The 15,217-nt window shown below is 40.3% G+C and overlaps 1 protein-coding gene across 1 annotated transcript in view; it reads right to left on the bottom strand.

The window, feature by feature from the left end:
- Positions 1–14,834: 14,834 nt before the first annotated feature.
- Positions 14,835–15,217, bottom strand: part of CLEC4G (C-type lectin domain family 4 member G) — a 43,011-nt gene continuing 42,628 nt past the window's right edge. Inside the window, exon 13 of the mRNA XM_030197158.1 lies at positions 14,835–15,010. Within this exon, the coding sequence (XP_030053018.1) occupies positions 14,884–15,010 (127 nt within the window). The 3' untranslated portion in view covers positions 14,835–14,883. The remainder of the gene's footprint in view (positions 15,011–15,217) is intronic.

Genomic DNA, 15,217 nt, shown 5'->3' with positions numbered 1-15,217 from the left:
AATATATATTAAACTATCTTGAATGTACAAGAAGTACAATAATGTACTTGATAAAACTGAAATCTCAACTTGACTTCAAGCGCGTTAGCTAAAAACACATGTCCTGTAAAATAGCAACAAATGCAGTAACGTCTTTAAAAGCCTCAATCTTTGTTGATGGAAGAGGTTCTGTATTGAGACCCACAATGTCTTCACATAAATGAATATGAGGAAGGCTTGCTGAAGGTGTTGGTTCACAGCAAGAACGGTAGTTGCATTGTTAAACGCTGATAAATAATCACATAAATTATTCTTCTAAGATGGTGTCGCTGTCATAGTACAGGAAGAACAACTTCAACTTGTGCAAAATGATGGCAATGAAAGTCTATAGGACTAGTCTACTATGCCATACTTTATATTGTTATTTAAATATTTTTACTGCTGTAGTTGTCTATTGCTCGTGTTTGATTTATTCTTACTGTACACCGCCTTGAGTGAATTCCTTCAAAAAGGCGGTAAATAAATCCTAATACATTTATTTTTATAGTGCTACCAAATGTCTGCAGTGTTTTACTGACATGGATATCAGACACTTTCCGCTCTTCGGACCTTAAAGTCTAGTCAGGGCAGACAAACAAAACAGACTGGATGGACCGTACAGGTCTTTATCTGCCATCATCTACTATGTTATGTTACTATAGAGGCGGAAAAAAAAGTGATCTAAACTGGATGGATTTAAATTGAATCAAGTTGGAAAAGTGAAGTCTGGAGGAGACTGTAAAGAGCTCATTGGCGGCTCTCTGCAATAGAATTGTTTGCTGGAAGGTAGAATTTAGGACGGGCCAATTAGAGAAAGCTGCAAGAAATAAAAATTTTGAGTGAGTGATGAGTAGAGTAGGAGGGATCATTTAGACCAATGTGCACATCTAAAATGACTCCACTTGACTGATATTTTACCCTTTTCAACTAATTTCCTGTAGCATAAGTTTGTAAATTCTTAGACAGACATGGGAGAAGCGATTGGTAGCATGGAATGTTGCTGCTCTTTGGGATTCTGCCAGGTACTTGTGACCTGAATTGGCCACTTTTGGAAACAGGATACTGGCCTAGATGGACCATTGGTCTGACCCATTATAGCTGTTCTTATGTTGTCTTTGGCAAGTCCAAACAGTCATCCAATAGAGATATCCAGAAGAAAGAGAGAGAACTAACCTCTGCGAACTAACCTCTGCTGTTACAGATACTAAAGGTGCAAATATATGTTATGTGAAACAAACACCTTCAGCAAGAGTCCTTGATGCTGGTAATTTGGAATCTATTTACACAAAGACATTGAGGTGGCCTGCGGTAGTTTGGACGTGTGGCACGCTGGACCATTTTACTGCGGCTGGGAAAATGGACTTTTTTTTAGTTGGACCAGTGAATGGCCGTGCTCTATAATTTTAAAAGTAGCGCGCAGCTATTTACTGCCTGAGCTCTTACCGTGAGTTCTTACCGCCACCCGTTGACCTGGTGGAAAGGTTCAAGCGCTGCGTGCGCCAGAGTGGCTGTTACCGCCTGAAACGCCCCCCACAGTAGAAAATAGAAAAATATTTCAGTTAGCGTGCACCTGCACTTTCCCGGCAGTACTGTTGATTTGGCGTGTCTTACCACTGCTTAGTAAAAGGGCCCCTGAGAGTCTTAATACAGAACCTTCCATCAAGAAAGTACAAAGACCAAGGGACACTCAATGAAGTTACATGAAAATATTTATTTTTTCACTCAGTGAATAGCTGAGCTCTGGAACTCGTTGCCAGAGAATGTGGTAACTGTGGTTAGCATATCTGGGTTTTAAAAAAGTTTTGGACAAGTTTCCAGAGGAAAAACTCCATAGTCTGCTATTGAGACAGACATGGGGAAGGCACTGCTAGCCCTGGGGATTGGTAGCATGGAATGTTGGTACTCTTTGAGATTCTGAATGGAATCTTGTTACTCTTCAGGATTACAGAATCTTGATATTCTTTGGGGTCCTATATGGAACGTTGGTACACTTTGAAATTCTGCATGGAATCTTGTTATTCTTTAGAATTCTAGAATCTTGCTAGTCTTTGGAGTTCTATATGGAATGTTGCTACTATTTGTGTTTCAGTCAGGTACTTGTGACCTGGCTTGGCCACTGTTGGAAGCAGGATCTGGGCTATATGGACCATTGGTCTGACCCCAGTATGACTGTTCTTATACTCTAAATACTGTTCTTTGGGATAAAAGCTCATTCATTTCTGTGTCGGGACCATTACAGTCTACTATTGTGTCTGGTCTTGCATTACAAACTCTATGCTGGTTTTCTCAGTTGATGTTGCTTTAAGATACTTTGGACCCTTGTTAGGCTAATGGAAAAGTGGATGGCTGCCGTTAAAACTCAAGTTCCATTCCTTTCTTCAGTTAGGTCTCATAGTTCTTCTTCTAGTTTTTTGCTTGATGGTTGTCCAATTCCTGTACTTACAGTAGTCTATTATCTAGCACTACTGCTTGACTCTTCACTGACTGAGGTAATTTCAAGCATGTTATTAAAACTATATTTATTAAATTTAGGTTACTTTGCAGAATGCGTGACGTATTGTCACTGGGAATTTTCTTATGATTTTGCAGGGTTTTGTTGTGTTGTGTCATTGATTTTTCTGTCGATATGAGAATTCATGTTAAAGCTTTGAAAAAGGAAGTCCCATTCATTTTGGCCGCTACCCTTAAAATTTTATAAACCAGTACGAAGTTTAAGGTCCATTGATCAACTAGATGTTTACGTCCCAAGTTTCCGTACGGTTAGCCTCTGTTCATCTACATTTCAAGTGGTTGACCCCAAAATTGTGCCATTCACTGCCTTCTGTGCAGTGAGGGGTCATTTTTACTAAGCCGCGGTAAAAATTGGCCTGCAGTAGTGTGGGGGTGCTTGTTTTTGGCGAACGCTGGGCAATTTTTTACGGGGCCGGGAACTGGGCGTACGCTAAAATTAAAACTTGCACCCACCCGTTGACCTAGTGGTAAGGGGCCTGCGCGGTAACCATGCATCGAGCGCCAGCATGGCCGCACTGCCGATTTTCACTGGGAACATCCCCCGCAGTAGAAAATAGAAAAATATTTTCTGCCGCGTTGGCGGGCACGTTACCCTGGCGGTAGTGCCGATTTTGCATGTTCTACTGCACGTTAGCCCTCCTGCAGCTTTACATAAGTATTGCCATACTGGGAAAGACCAAAGGTCCATCAAGCCCAGCATCCTGTTTCCAACAGTGGCCAATCCAGGTCACAAATACCTGGCAAGATCCCAAAAAAGTACAAAATATTTTATACTGCTTATCCCAGAAATAGTGGATTTCCCCCAAGTCCAATTTAATAATTTTCTATGGACTTTTCCTTTAGGAAGCCGTCCAAACTTTTTAAAAACTCTGCTAAGCCAACTGCCTTTACCAGATTCTCTGGCAATGAATTCCAGAGTTTAATTATACGTTGAGTGAAGAAAAAGTTTCTCCAATTCGTTTTACATTTACTACATTGTAGCTTCATCGCATGCCCCCTAGTCCTAGTATTTTTGGAAAGCGTAAACAGACGCTTCACATCTACCTGTTCGACTCCACTCATTATTATTTTATAGACCTCTATAAAGGGCCCCTGAATGTGTTTGTGGCATTCCCTTCACAAACATTTGGCATATGTGCTTCTTAGCATATAAATATGGTCTGACTGAGTCAGTTAGAGGTGGTTCTTATTATTTTATTGTCTATATTTTAATTGTTTTTATCAATGTGATCCGCCTTGAACTGTGGACTGAGCGGAACAAAGGAGCCCTTTTACAAAGGCATGCTGAAAAATGGCCTGCGGTAGTGTAGACACGTGTTCTGGATGCGTGCAGAATCATTTTTCAGCGCACCTGTAAAAAAATGCCCTTTTTTTGCCAAAAATGGAAATTGCCACGTGTCCATTTTGGTTCTGAGACCTTACCACCAGCCATTGACCTAGCGCTAAAAGTCTCACGTGATAACCGGACGGTAATGACCTACGTGTGTCAAATGCCACTTAGGGTGCGCCCGAAAATAAAAATTATTTTTCGGTCGCGCGCCCGAAAATGAAAGTACCGCAAGAGCCACGTGGTAGCCGGTAGGGCCCCAAAGTTTTTAAATGCGGGATTTTACAGGAAACAGATTTGTAATTAACAACCAGAAGACAGGCATTCATTGTCGAAATGTGGCCATGTTGGGAATTCAGTTTTACCTTTGAACCAGTTCTTTTCACCTCTTTTAGGGCCCTGTTTATTAAGGTGCACTAGCGTTTTTAGCGCACGCTAAAATTACTGTGCGCTAAATGCTAGAGTCGCCCATATATTCCTATGGGCGAATTATCGACTAGCGATTACTAACAGGGCCCTTATTGTTTTGTATATTTTTGTACCTCCTAATTGGTTTATTATATTTCTTTGTTGTCATTTGTTACTATTAAATGGCTGTTTCATAACTACTCTACATATTTATTTATGACTTTTAGTACCTCAATTTGTTTTTTTTGCTTTGAATTCTGCCATTCTCTCCATTTTGGTTTCCTTCTCTTCCTTTTTTCAGTTTATACTTAATAGCATCAACAGATCCAAACAGTCAAAAATGCTGCGGGGTCTCCATCCTTAAACTTGGATAAGTTTTCCGGGTGGACAGAAGGAAGGAGTGATAATCCACTAACAGGATGGGGAGGAAGAAGCAATAGAATTTGAAAACCAAGAGGAAAAAAAACTTATAAGAATCAAACAAAGAAAAAGCGATTGGATGAAGCACTGATAGGTTGAGAAATACAAAAATTACTTCAGAAACCACAAGTAGATGAAAACCTGACACAGGACAGGGAAAAGTTAAACGTAAGGATGAAAGATTGATACTTACACACTACAGGACAGTGGACTATAGACAAGATAGTTTGCAACCACTACAGGAAAAACTGTGGTACAACCGAGGAATACAGATTCTGTAAAACAGAACTGGAAATGGTTATACACCTCATAGCTGGCTGTGACATGTTGATGTCAGAAGGTAGCACGGGTCATCCACTGGAAACTATAAAAACACTATAAAACCTCTATGAGAATGAAGAGTGTGTGGTCATCTGGGACATGCCCGTTCTGACCAAGAAAACTAATAAGAGAAACACAAGAAGAGCCTTGTTAATACAAGTATCTGTACCAAGTGATTTATTTTGCGTAGCACATGCAGAAGATCATCAAATGGAAAGCGATGTGATCAGAGACCAAGAAAATTTGGCTTCCTTAAAAAGAATTTCCAGGAGCAATTTTATATTTTGCCTGTAGATATTCCATTCTATGAACTCTAGAAAGAAGACCTTTGACACGATGCAGATGTTAAGACGAGCACTGGCAGTAAATTTGAGCGATTGTGATCATACTTGGGCATGTTGTAGCATAAAGGTCATGGTATGCACGAAACAAACCCACTTTTAAGCACTACATTAAGATGAACCATTTGAATGTTCTGAATTTGTTAAATGGTTTAGTCAGAAAAACAACTTAAGTCAACTTACAATAATTCGCATACCACCCCTGAAAGAAACAAATAGTTGAAATATTGTACATGCAACAAAAACTATAGGTGTGCGTTCTGGGAGGATATGTAAAGACCCGATATACTGTGGTTTGAGTGAGGTTTATCCCTGTCATGGCTATGTACAAAACTGGCAATCTTCTGGACACAATAAAAAAAAAACGTACCTTTGCTGAATTTTTCCCAAAGGAACTACAACTGTAGCATTCAAAAATCATAAATTAAACTTCTATTACAAAATTAAGTTCACAGATATATTTATATACCAGCATTCCAATAGTTCATTCCAACCACATCTAATTACAAAAGTTATAAACATTTATCTTGAAATTATATTTCTCAGTCCATTTAATCAAAACAATTTGCTGCTTCAAGGCGATTCAGACTATTCCTTTCTCCAGTCTTGTCAAGAAGCTTCCTCACATGGGGAATTTTGCTTGGTACAGTTATAGTTACTCCAGTGATAGATTCAGCAAAGATATTTATGTACAAAATTAACTCATTTGGAGATATTCTGCATGTTTAAATGTTTTAGTTGGCAGTACAGCCAAGGGACAGTTCTAGTCTGCTGGCTTCACATTTGTCAAACACTTTCAGCAGTGAGTTTTCGTGTTCTTCCAGGGTTTGTTTGGAAACTATCAGATTATCTAAATACACAAGGACCTCAAGTAAATTTGTGTCTCCTAAGATGTTCTGTAGAATGTAGTAGGTGCTCCTGACATACCAAAGGGCAAATGAAGGATGTTTTCTCCTTGTCTTCCAGGCTCTTTTGGATCTGCTAGAATTTACTTCACTTATCCAAAACAGAAAACCACTTGCTGCCTTACAAGCAAGTTAGTGACTTCTTTTTTTTTTTTACATTTGTACCCTGCGCTTTCCCACTCATGGCAGGCTCAATGCGGCTTACATATTGTATACTGGTACTTATTTGTACCTGGGGCAATGGAGGGTTAAGTGACTTGCCCAGAGTCACAAGGAGCTGCCTGTGCATGAAGTGGGAATCGAACTCAGTTCCCCAGGACCAAAGTCCACCACCCTAACCACTAGGCCACTCCTCCACTCCACTTCTACGTAAGGGGATGGCATATTGATCAGGGATTTTGTCTTATTCAGGGTTTGATAGTTTTCACATCTAAACTTTCCATTCTTCTTTAGGTCTAGGTAACTTTCTATTAGAATCATATTATACACTAACTCTTGGATATCCTTCTTACATCTTCTGTACCAACTGAGACTGGTCTCATAGATCATTGTTGGAATAGTTTATTGTCTGTCATTTGAATTATATATTCCACTCCAGCGGCACATCCTACATCTTGGTTTCCAATAGAGAAAACATATATTAAATGAGGCATATTTTCAAAGCACTTAGCCTTCCAAAGTTCCATAGAAACCTAGTCTCCATAGTCTCCCAATTAGATGTTTTTTCAAATGCTTTTTTATCACTAGAAACATACCAGAAGAATCACCATCACTGGATGATTGATCATATTCCTCACTCTCAAATATTGTGATTAAAGCCTTGAGGAAGATTTAACTCTCCTTACTTAGGGCTTCTTTTACAAAGCCGCACTAGCAATTATCACATCGAGAATTGGTAGCGCAGCTTTGTAAAAGAGGCCCTATATCAGCCCAATGGACATACCATGTCTATCAGAAGATTCCATAATCATGATGTTAGCTACTTACTGGTTTCACATGATCTTCCTGCACTATTTTTCATCAAGGTTGTCCACAGTTTTTCAAGATCTGGGGCTTGGGTTTCATTCATCTTCCTTCCAGATGGAGAGATGTCTTGTCTTTGATTCATTTTCTGAGACAGAATGCCTAATGACTTCAATATGTAAAGGCCCATAATCAGAAAGCCATCAAGCAGGCAAAATATCCTGTTTAATTTTAAGGCCTGCTATTTGTCCTCAGAAATTGTGTTGTATTCTTATCTACTGGATAGGCAATCAGTTGAGAGAGGTTTTCTGAACTTAAACCATTCAGAGTCTTGTAAACTGAACAAGCTGTTTTAAACTCAGTATGTACCTGAATAGGTAGCCAATGTAATTGAATCATCAATAATGTCACTCCTATCAAATCTGAGAACCAAAAATCTATTTTGCTGTAGTATTGTCTCTAGTAGTTGACAAGTGTTCATTTTCCCTACATCAGCAGCAGAAAATCTTGCCCTTGGAAGCAGGTCTGAAATTTTGTCTGTGGTTCGCAAGGGTTCTCTTCTCATCCTAAGTAAGACAAAGTGCTCCTTTTTTTTAAACATAATGAGATGGACTCCTACTATCCTAAAGAATTTTTCTTTAGCAGGTCATTCAGCTTGATTATATTTTTAGTGATACAAAGCATTCCTTAGAAGGTTCAGGGCCGTTAATTTTTTTCACTAGGATTTCCTCTCATGTCCTATCATTTCTCTTCCTCGCAGACTTTCCTTAAATCCTGGAGGGTGGTCTAGATGATCTTCCAGTTTCAACGTCAGTATAAGAAACTCAGCATGGACAAATCCTCTGGTCTCTCATTCTGATATTCATGTTCTTTTTTTTGTTGTCTGTATTTCTAGAGTCCTAACAATACCAAAGCTAAAAGTAAAGGTATTTGCAAGTCTCAACTATTACAAATAATCTTCAAAGCAGGGGCGTAGCCAGACAACAGATTTTGGGTGGGCCTAGGCAAGAAGTGGGTGGCTACCAAATGTTCTCCCCTACCACCACCAAAAGACATTTCAGCTGACAGGAAAATGCTTCTTTCCACCTGGCAGTCTGCAGCAGGTTCCAGTGTCGTGGAGAGTAGCATTTTCATTACCATCAGGGGGAAGTCTTCAGCTGGTAGAGCTTGGGATCTCCACCAGCTACCACTAAACATGTATACTACTGTTGGGTGGTCCTGAGCTCTAAGTAGATGGGCCCTGGCCCACCTGTGGCTACGCCACTGCTTCAAAGTATCCACATAGACCTGGAAGTTAGCATTGGGATGGGCCAACTTCAAGGTATAAAGAAGATTTTCAGCATATCTCTCTCCACATCTTCTCATCCTCACTACTTGTCCACTCTTGTAGCATTTGGGTTATTAGACTCTTCCAATTTTCTTAATCCTTTTCCCTCACAGTAAAACTCCAAATCTCCTTTAGGGTCCAGATTCATAGATGGTCTTTAGAGCCTCTCTTGAAACTTATCCAAAAAACATGGATAAGGTTTCCAGTATTGGTGTTGCAGAAGAAATTGCTAGTGTAGCACCCATGCCAGAGCTTACATTTTCAAGGGTTCATCCTTTCTGCCTTAGGAAGTCTCCCAGCTTGGATGAGCACTACTTAAGATCCTCAGATAAGGAGAACCTGCTATAGGCACAACTCTTTGTTTTAATGTTGACGATCTACCTCTCATCTTCTTTGTCTAGTGAAATATCATAGGAGATTTTCTGGTTGGTCAGCAGATCTTTGCTTTCCACAAGTTATGTACTGTACATTATAGCATTAGCTTTTCCCTCTGTTTGACTTTTCACAGTACAGGAGGTCAGCTCTTCAAGCAAGTGCCTCATGAGTCTCAGTCCAACTCCTGGTGTGGGGTACATCACTGAGCATAAAATGCTGGGTGACATCAGCTTTTCTCTCATTTATACCCGATCTCCAATCTTCTCACTAGATCCATGGGCCCATTCCACAATTTGGTGCCTTGATTTACGTGGCTGAGCGCCAATTCTATAAAGGCACCTGAGCATTAAGACACATTGGTGTTGAACTTTAGACATGACCACTTATGGCTGGCCAAGTTGGTGTGACTACGTGCGCCATGCAACACACATAACTGATAGTATTCTGTACGTTGCACACATTGCTTGATGATACCCATAACCTGCCCGTGCTCCGCCCCCATGTACACCTCATAGCAGTTACACGCTCTAACCCTTAAACGTTACCTTATAGAATAGCACGTAGTGCACTTGTATGCATAAGTTCCAATTAAGGTGTCACAAGCACAAGACGCATATAGCTGCACGCACCCAGTCATAGAACTGCCCTGTGAGTTTACCAAATGTTTCTCAGGCTTTACAGCAGAGTATGTAGGTTGTCATCGGTAAAAAGGGGCTCCCCTTTTATGTAGCTCCTTCAGTGGCACCACAGGTCCTGTTGATGCAGGCTCCTCTTTGATATTCTTTGTGGTGAGCGTCAATTACTTCTTCCCAGAAAGAATACAGGAGGTGGTGCTCAAGGAGAAAAAAAAAATGTATAAAATACCTTGAACTCTCTGAAAATTTAGACAGATACTGGACCTGTAGACCACCACCAAAGTGAATAAAATATGTTATGCAACATAAAACTAAATTAGCATATGTATGGAATATGCATCAGATGTTAAGAAACACTTAAGTAAATCAGTATCGCTTTCTCTGTATTACAATAAAAGTAATATGCAATATTCTATTTGATCACCTGAGGTCAAGCAATAAATACAGGTAAGAAACAATATACCCTCTGACCACTAGAGGTCATAGTAAGGCTCAGAGTAAAAATTGGGTGTTATTCACTTATTGCCCACTGGAAGTCATAGTAAAATTTACTAGCGTTCACTGGTGCTGGCTTACAAGTTCTGAATGAAACAGTACCCATTTATATGAGGAAGCTGCTATGTGATATGTAAGCTATTCTGGGTTTCCTCTAGTAATCTTCAGTTGAGGTTAGGCAGTTAAACAAAAGCAACTTCCCTGGTACTAGAGATCAAAGGCTAATTTAGCACCAGGACTACTGAGAAGATTTTAACTGAAATGGCAAAGATTAATGGAGGTCTGTATGCCTTAGCTCCTGCACTGAACCTCTGCTGGCCCAGATGTTGGAGTGCCTTAGTACCAATGTCTTCATCTTTAGGATTGAGTGACATAGAGAAGAATGAAGGAGCCACTCTGGTTAGGATTTCATACTGCCTGAGGGATGGATAGGATCATTCCAGGGGTGAAAACCAGGATGCCCTGAGACTCAGAAACTGACCCAAATCTCAGATCAGACATATGTATCAAAGGATTTGATGTTGGGGGAGGGGAGGGTACTCGCCCCCACATTTCTCTTTAGATCATGAATAATGTAAAGGTTGGAGAGGAGAAGACCTGAAGATTTAGTGAAGACCCACTCACAGAAGACAGGGAGTTGTTGCGTGTGGTGGAAAAACATTTGTCAGGTGTGGGAGCTGGAAAGATCCAATCATAAAAGCTATGTCTGACATATTGATCCAAGTGAATGTTGCCGGTCTGCTCAGATCTCATCTGAGCAAAATGGGACCACAGTGTCCAAGGTGGATCTGTTACTTCACAGTAAATGAAGACATTCTTACCACAATATGACCCTGTATTTGTTCACACCGGAGCCTGCAAAGGCCTTTCCGGTACTATGTAAGCCACATTGAGCCTACAATAGGTGGGGAAATGTGGGATGCAAATGTAACAAATAAATACAATTCTTCAGCTTGCGTCTCAGTAGAAGTGAAACTGTGACCAAGTTTCAAACACCAAGAAAGGAAGGCAAAGAGACTTTGTCTTTGTTTATCTCTCTGCTGTGTGTCTGTTAAATGTTATTGCAGGTTCCAGTGACTCCTCTGATAAACATGAATGAAAAAAATCCTTTTTCTAGGAGTTTCCAGGAAAAGAAATAAGAGAAGAACTGCTAAATAATGAGGTCTTTAAAGACTTTAATTAGAGACTCTTGAAATCAGGACTGCAACTTTAAATTAATAAAAACTTTTTTTGAAAAAAAAACCCAAAAGCTAAAAAAATTATAAAATTATATAAAAAGGTTACAATAAATTTGGTGCTTATTTGTTCTCCATTCTTTATTAACTATTATTTTTATTACAGGTTGTATATGTCCAACAACAGAGAATGACACTTTGACATTTCTTTGGAGAATCCAAGATCTGCACTGTGCTTGTATCTGATCTGATTGAATTTGGAGGCACTTTTCAGGTTTTGTGATTCACTTGAACAATTTTTAACGCTTTTTCTACAGGTGAACATCTGTCTATCCACAGGGAAAGCCCTGCTGAAAATTCCTTTCCTCTCCCCACGTGAGGTTAAATTATCCGCACTGTTCACCGCATGGTGGGGAATGGTATAGAGAGGTTCTGTATGTGATCACTGTATTAAATGTTTTTACATTGTGAACCATGAAAAACAGATTATTATTTGTAAGAGCTGTATAGAAACTTTTTAATAAATAAAGTCGTCATGGACTTTCCATGGCTGCATTTGTACTTTGCTTCATAGCTGGTGCAAATGTGCATGAACATATTGGACCTACTTTACATCTGCCAGCCAGATTTTCAAAACAAAACTCTTTCCCTTTGAAAATGTGCTTGTAGGCCCATGACTGTCGTGACATGCAAAGTACCTAAGTCAGACTGGCTGAGAGAGAGAAAGCTCTGCAGACAGTAATATTAGCAGTTCGCTCATTATGGGGGTCTTTTACTAAGGCATGCTGGAGTTTTTAGTGCGTGCTAAAAATAGGACAGGTACAAATCAAGGTAGGGTATACACAAAAAGTAGCACATATGAGTTTATCTTGTTGGGCAGACTGGATGGACCGTGCAGGTCTTTTTCTGCCGTCATCTACTATGTTACTATGTTATAGAGACGCCAATGTATTCCTATGGGCGTCTTTAGCATTTAGCACACGCTAAAAATGCCAGTGCACCTAAGACTCTTTTTTTATGGATTTGTGTTGGTAGAACGGAGCCAGGTTTTGAGAACCCAAACAAATCTCTAAACAACCATAACCCTCCGGTTGCACTTACTGCTTATAAGGTGCACCAGGCTTGTGCATAGTGAAAGAGGGTAATCTTGTCATATGTGCCCAGAATGAGCATCTGTGGTGTAGTGATGACTTTTCAAGGTGTTATTGAAATATGGGGGAAGCCACTGCTCGCCTCAGCATTGGTAGCATGGAATGTTGCTACTCTTTGGGTTTCTGCCAGGTACTTGTGTCCTGGATTGGCCACTGTTGGAAGCAGGATACTTGGCCATTGGTCTGACCCAGTATGGCTTTTCTTATGTTCTAAATACCTAGTGTACCTGAATATAACCCACCTTGAGCTAAATTTAAATAAATAAATAAAAACATAAGTATACACGCATACAAACGATGTGTGTGCATTTTCAGTTTTTAGTTGCCTGACTGAACCTGATGCACACCTCTAGGAAGTACTGAGACTAACTTCAACACCTAACGCTCCCTGGCTTAGGAATGAGCTTCATTCCTTTAATGGTGTGTGCAAAATAACTGATTTGGAGACACTATCTCATGAGAAAAAAAGACAGTCTCAGAAAGGAACAGTGTGTGTGAGTACTGGATTCCCTAGGCAAACCTTCAATTCTCCAGCCTGTCGGCTCCTCCCTGCAAGATTTTGATAATTAAACTCTGACATCATGATCATTCTACAACACTTTTATAAAAACACATAATTTAACATCATACTTTTAAATATTAAGCTTTGTATGTACAAGTATGTCCCGATGGTTCTTTGAGTTTGTTTGGCTGTCAGGATTTATTGTCCCTTAGAAGCTGACACCCTAGGCGATCACCTAATCTCGCCTAACGGCCAGCCCTGAACCCACAGTGAAATCTCAGGGTGCCATCAGGGGGCAGTGGCAGTTGTGTCTTACAGGGCTAATTCTTGTTGAACAATGATGATAGAAGTTGACGGCACATTGGCCACCGCTGACAGGTTGGAGGTCCCTCCAATGATAAGTTATAACTCAGCAACAGGGTCTCAATAGGGATTTTATTTACATGCAAGTTGTGTAACACAGGCAGGACGTGACTTATACACTGCAGGCTCTTTACAAGATACAACTAAGGCTTTAGTTGCATTGCTTACTGTTTGGGGAGAGGCTTTTACCATGCCATAGATCTGGTCCAGTAAACCTTGGCAGATGCAACACAACACTTGAACAATAGATTGGCAAACAACATCAGACAATACTGGACAGTTCAGTGTCACTTAATATCTTAAACACATGTCAAAGTACTCAGCTTTGGCCTCCAAGCCTGGAATTGCATTGAATGCTGTGTTGTTACTAAATTGCTTCTTGAAGCTTTGGACATCTCACTAGTTGCTGAGTCTGTATTGAGGGTTTTTACATGCAGCCTCTCAATGAGAACAGCCTAGTTAGAGGTCAGTTGTTGTAATTTTTGCTTTGATATTGCGGCCAAAAAAGCAAACAGGATGCTATGAATTATTAGGAAAGGGATGGTGAATAAGACCGAAAATATTATAATGCCTTTTTATCGCTCCATGGTGCGCCCGCACCTTCAGTATTGCATTCAGTTCTGGTCGCCGTATCTCAAAAAAGGTTCAAAGAACAGAGACCAAAATGTTAAAGAGGATGGAACTCTTCTCGTATGAGGAAAGGCTAAAGAGGTTAGGGTTCTTCAGCTTGGAAAAGAGACGGATGAGGGGAGATATGATTGAGGTCTACAAAATCCTGAGTGGTGTAGAACGAGTAGAAGTAAATCGATTTTTTACTCGTTCCAAAAGTACAAAGACTAGAGGATACTCGAGGAAGTTACATGGAAATACTTTTAAAACAAATAGGAGGAAATATTTTTTCACTCAATGAATAGTTCAGCTCTGGAACTGTTTGCTAGAGGACGTGGTAACAGTGGTTAGCCTATCTGGGTTTAAAAAAGGTTTGGACAAATTCCTGGATGAAAAGTCCATAGTCTGCTACAGAGACAGACATGGGAAGCAACTGCTTGCTCCAGGATTTGTATTATGGAATGTTGATACTCTGAACGGAATCTTGCTACTCTTTGGGATTCTACATGGAATGTTGCTAGGTATTTGTGACCTGGCTTGGCCAGTGTTTGGAAAACAGGATACTGGGCTAGATGGACCATTGGTCTGACCCAGTATGGCTGAGATGAAAACGGTAATGGAATTCAAACATGCGTGGGATAAACACAAAGGAATCCTGTTTAGAAGGAATGGTTCCGTGGAATCTTAGCAGAGATTGGGTAGCGATGCCGGTAACTGGAAACAAAATGGGAGCTGGGCAGAGTTCTACGGTCTACGCCATGATCGTGACTGAATAGATAAGGGATGGGCTGGAGTGTAAATTTAAGGGGCTTCGATGTTAGCTTCAGAACTTAGTACAAGAACAGTACTGGGCAGACCTCTATGGTCTGTGCCCTGAGAAAGGCAAGGAGAAATCAAACTCGGGTATAAAGTATTACATACCATGTAAAATGAGTTTATCTTGTTGGGCAGACTGGATGGACCGTACAGGTCTTTATCTGCTGTCATTTACTATGTTATGTTACTCCTATGTTCTTATGTTTCTGAAGCTGGAAGACTCATTTTTTCTCACAGATCCACTGTTTTTGGATGGAGCAGTCAAAGTCATTCCATTTACCAGTGACATACATCTCGGCGCAGTGTTCCTGCTGTCTCATGTTGTTCGGCTCCCCATAATTCCACTTGCTGAGGAGAGGAAAAGACTTTTACAACCAGATTTTAACACACAAAACAATATTATACAGTTACAATACAATTACATTACCATAGCTTTACGGGTCAGTGACCATCAGTGTTTTTCAAAATGCTGCTAGTATGGTCTTATCCCTGGATATTCAATGCAGTGCCACATCTGGGCATATGCGGGCTACTGGCACTTACCCAAGTACCAGA

Source organism: Microcaecilia unicolor, chromosome 3, assembly GCF_901765095.1.
Source record: "Microcaecilia unicolor chromosome 3, aMicUni1.1, whole genome shotgun sequence".
Classification (NCBI taxonomy): domain Eukaryota; kingdom Metazoa; phylum Chordata; class Amphibia; order Gymnophiona; family Siphonopidae; genus Microcaecilia; species Microcaecilia unicolor.
Note: the sequence above shows the minus strand (reverse complement) of the source record. Positions and strands in the feature narration are given on the sequence as shown.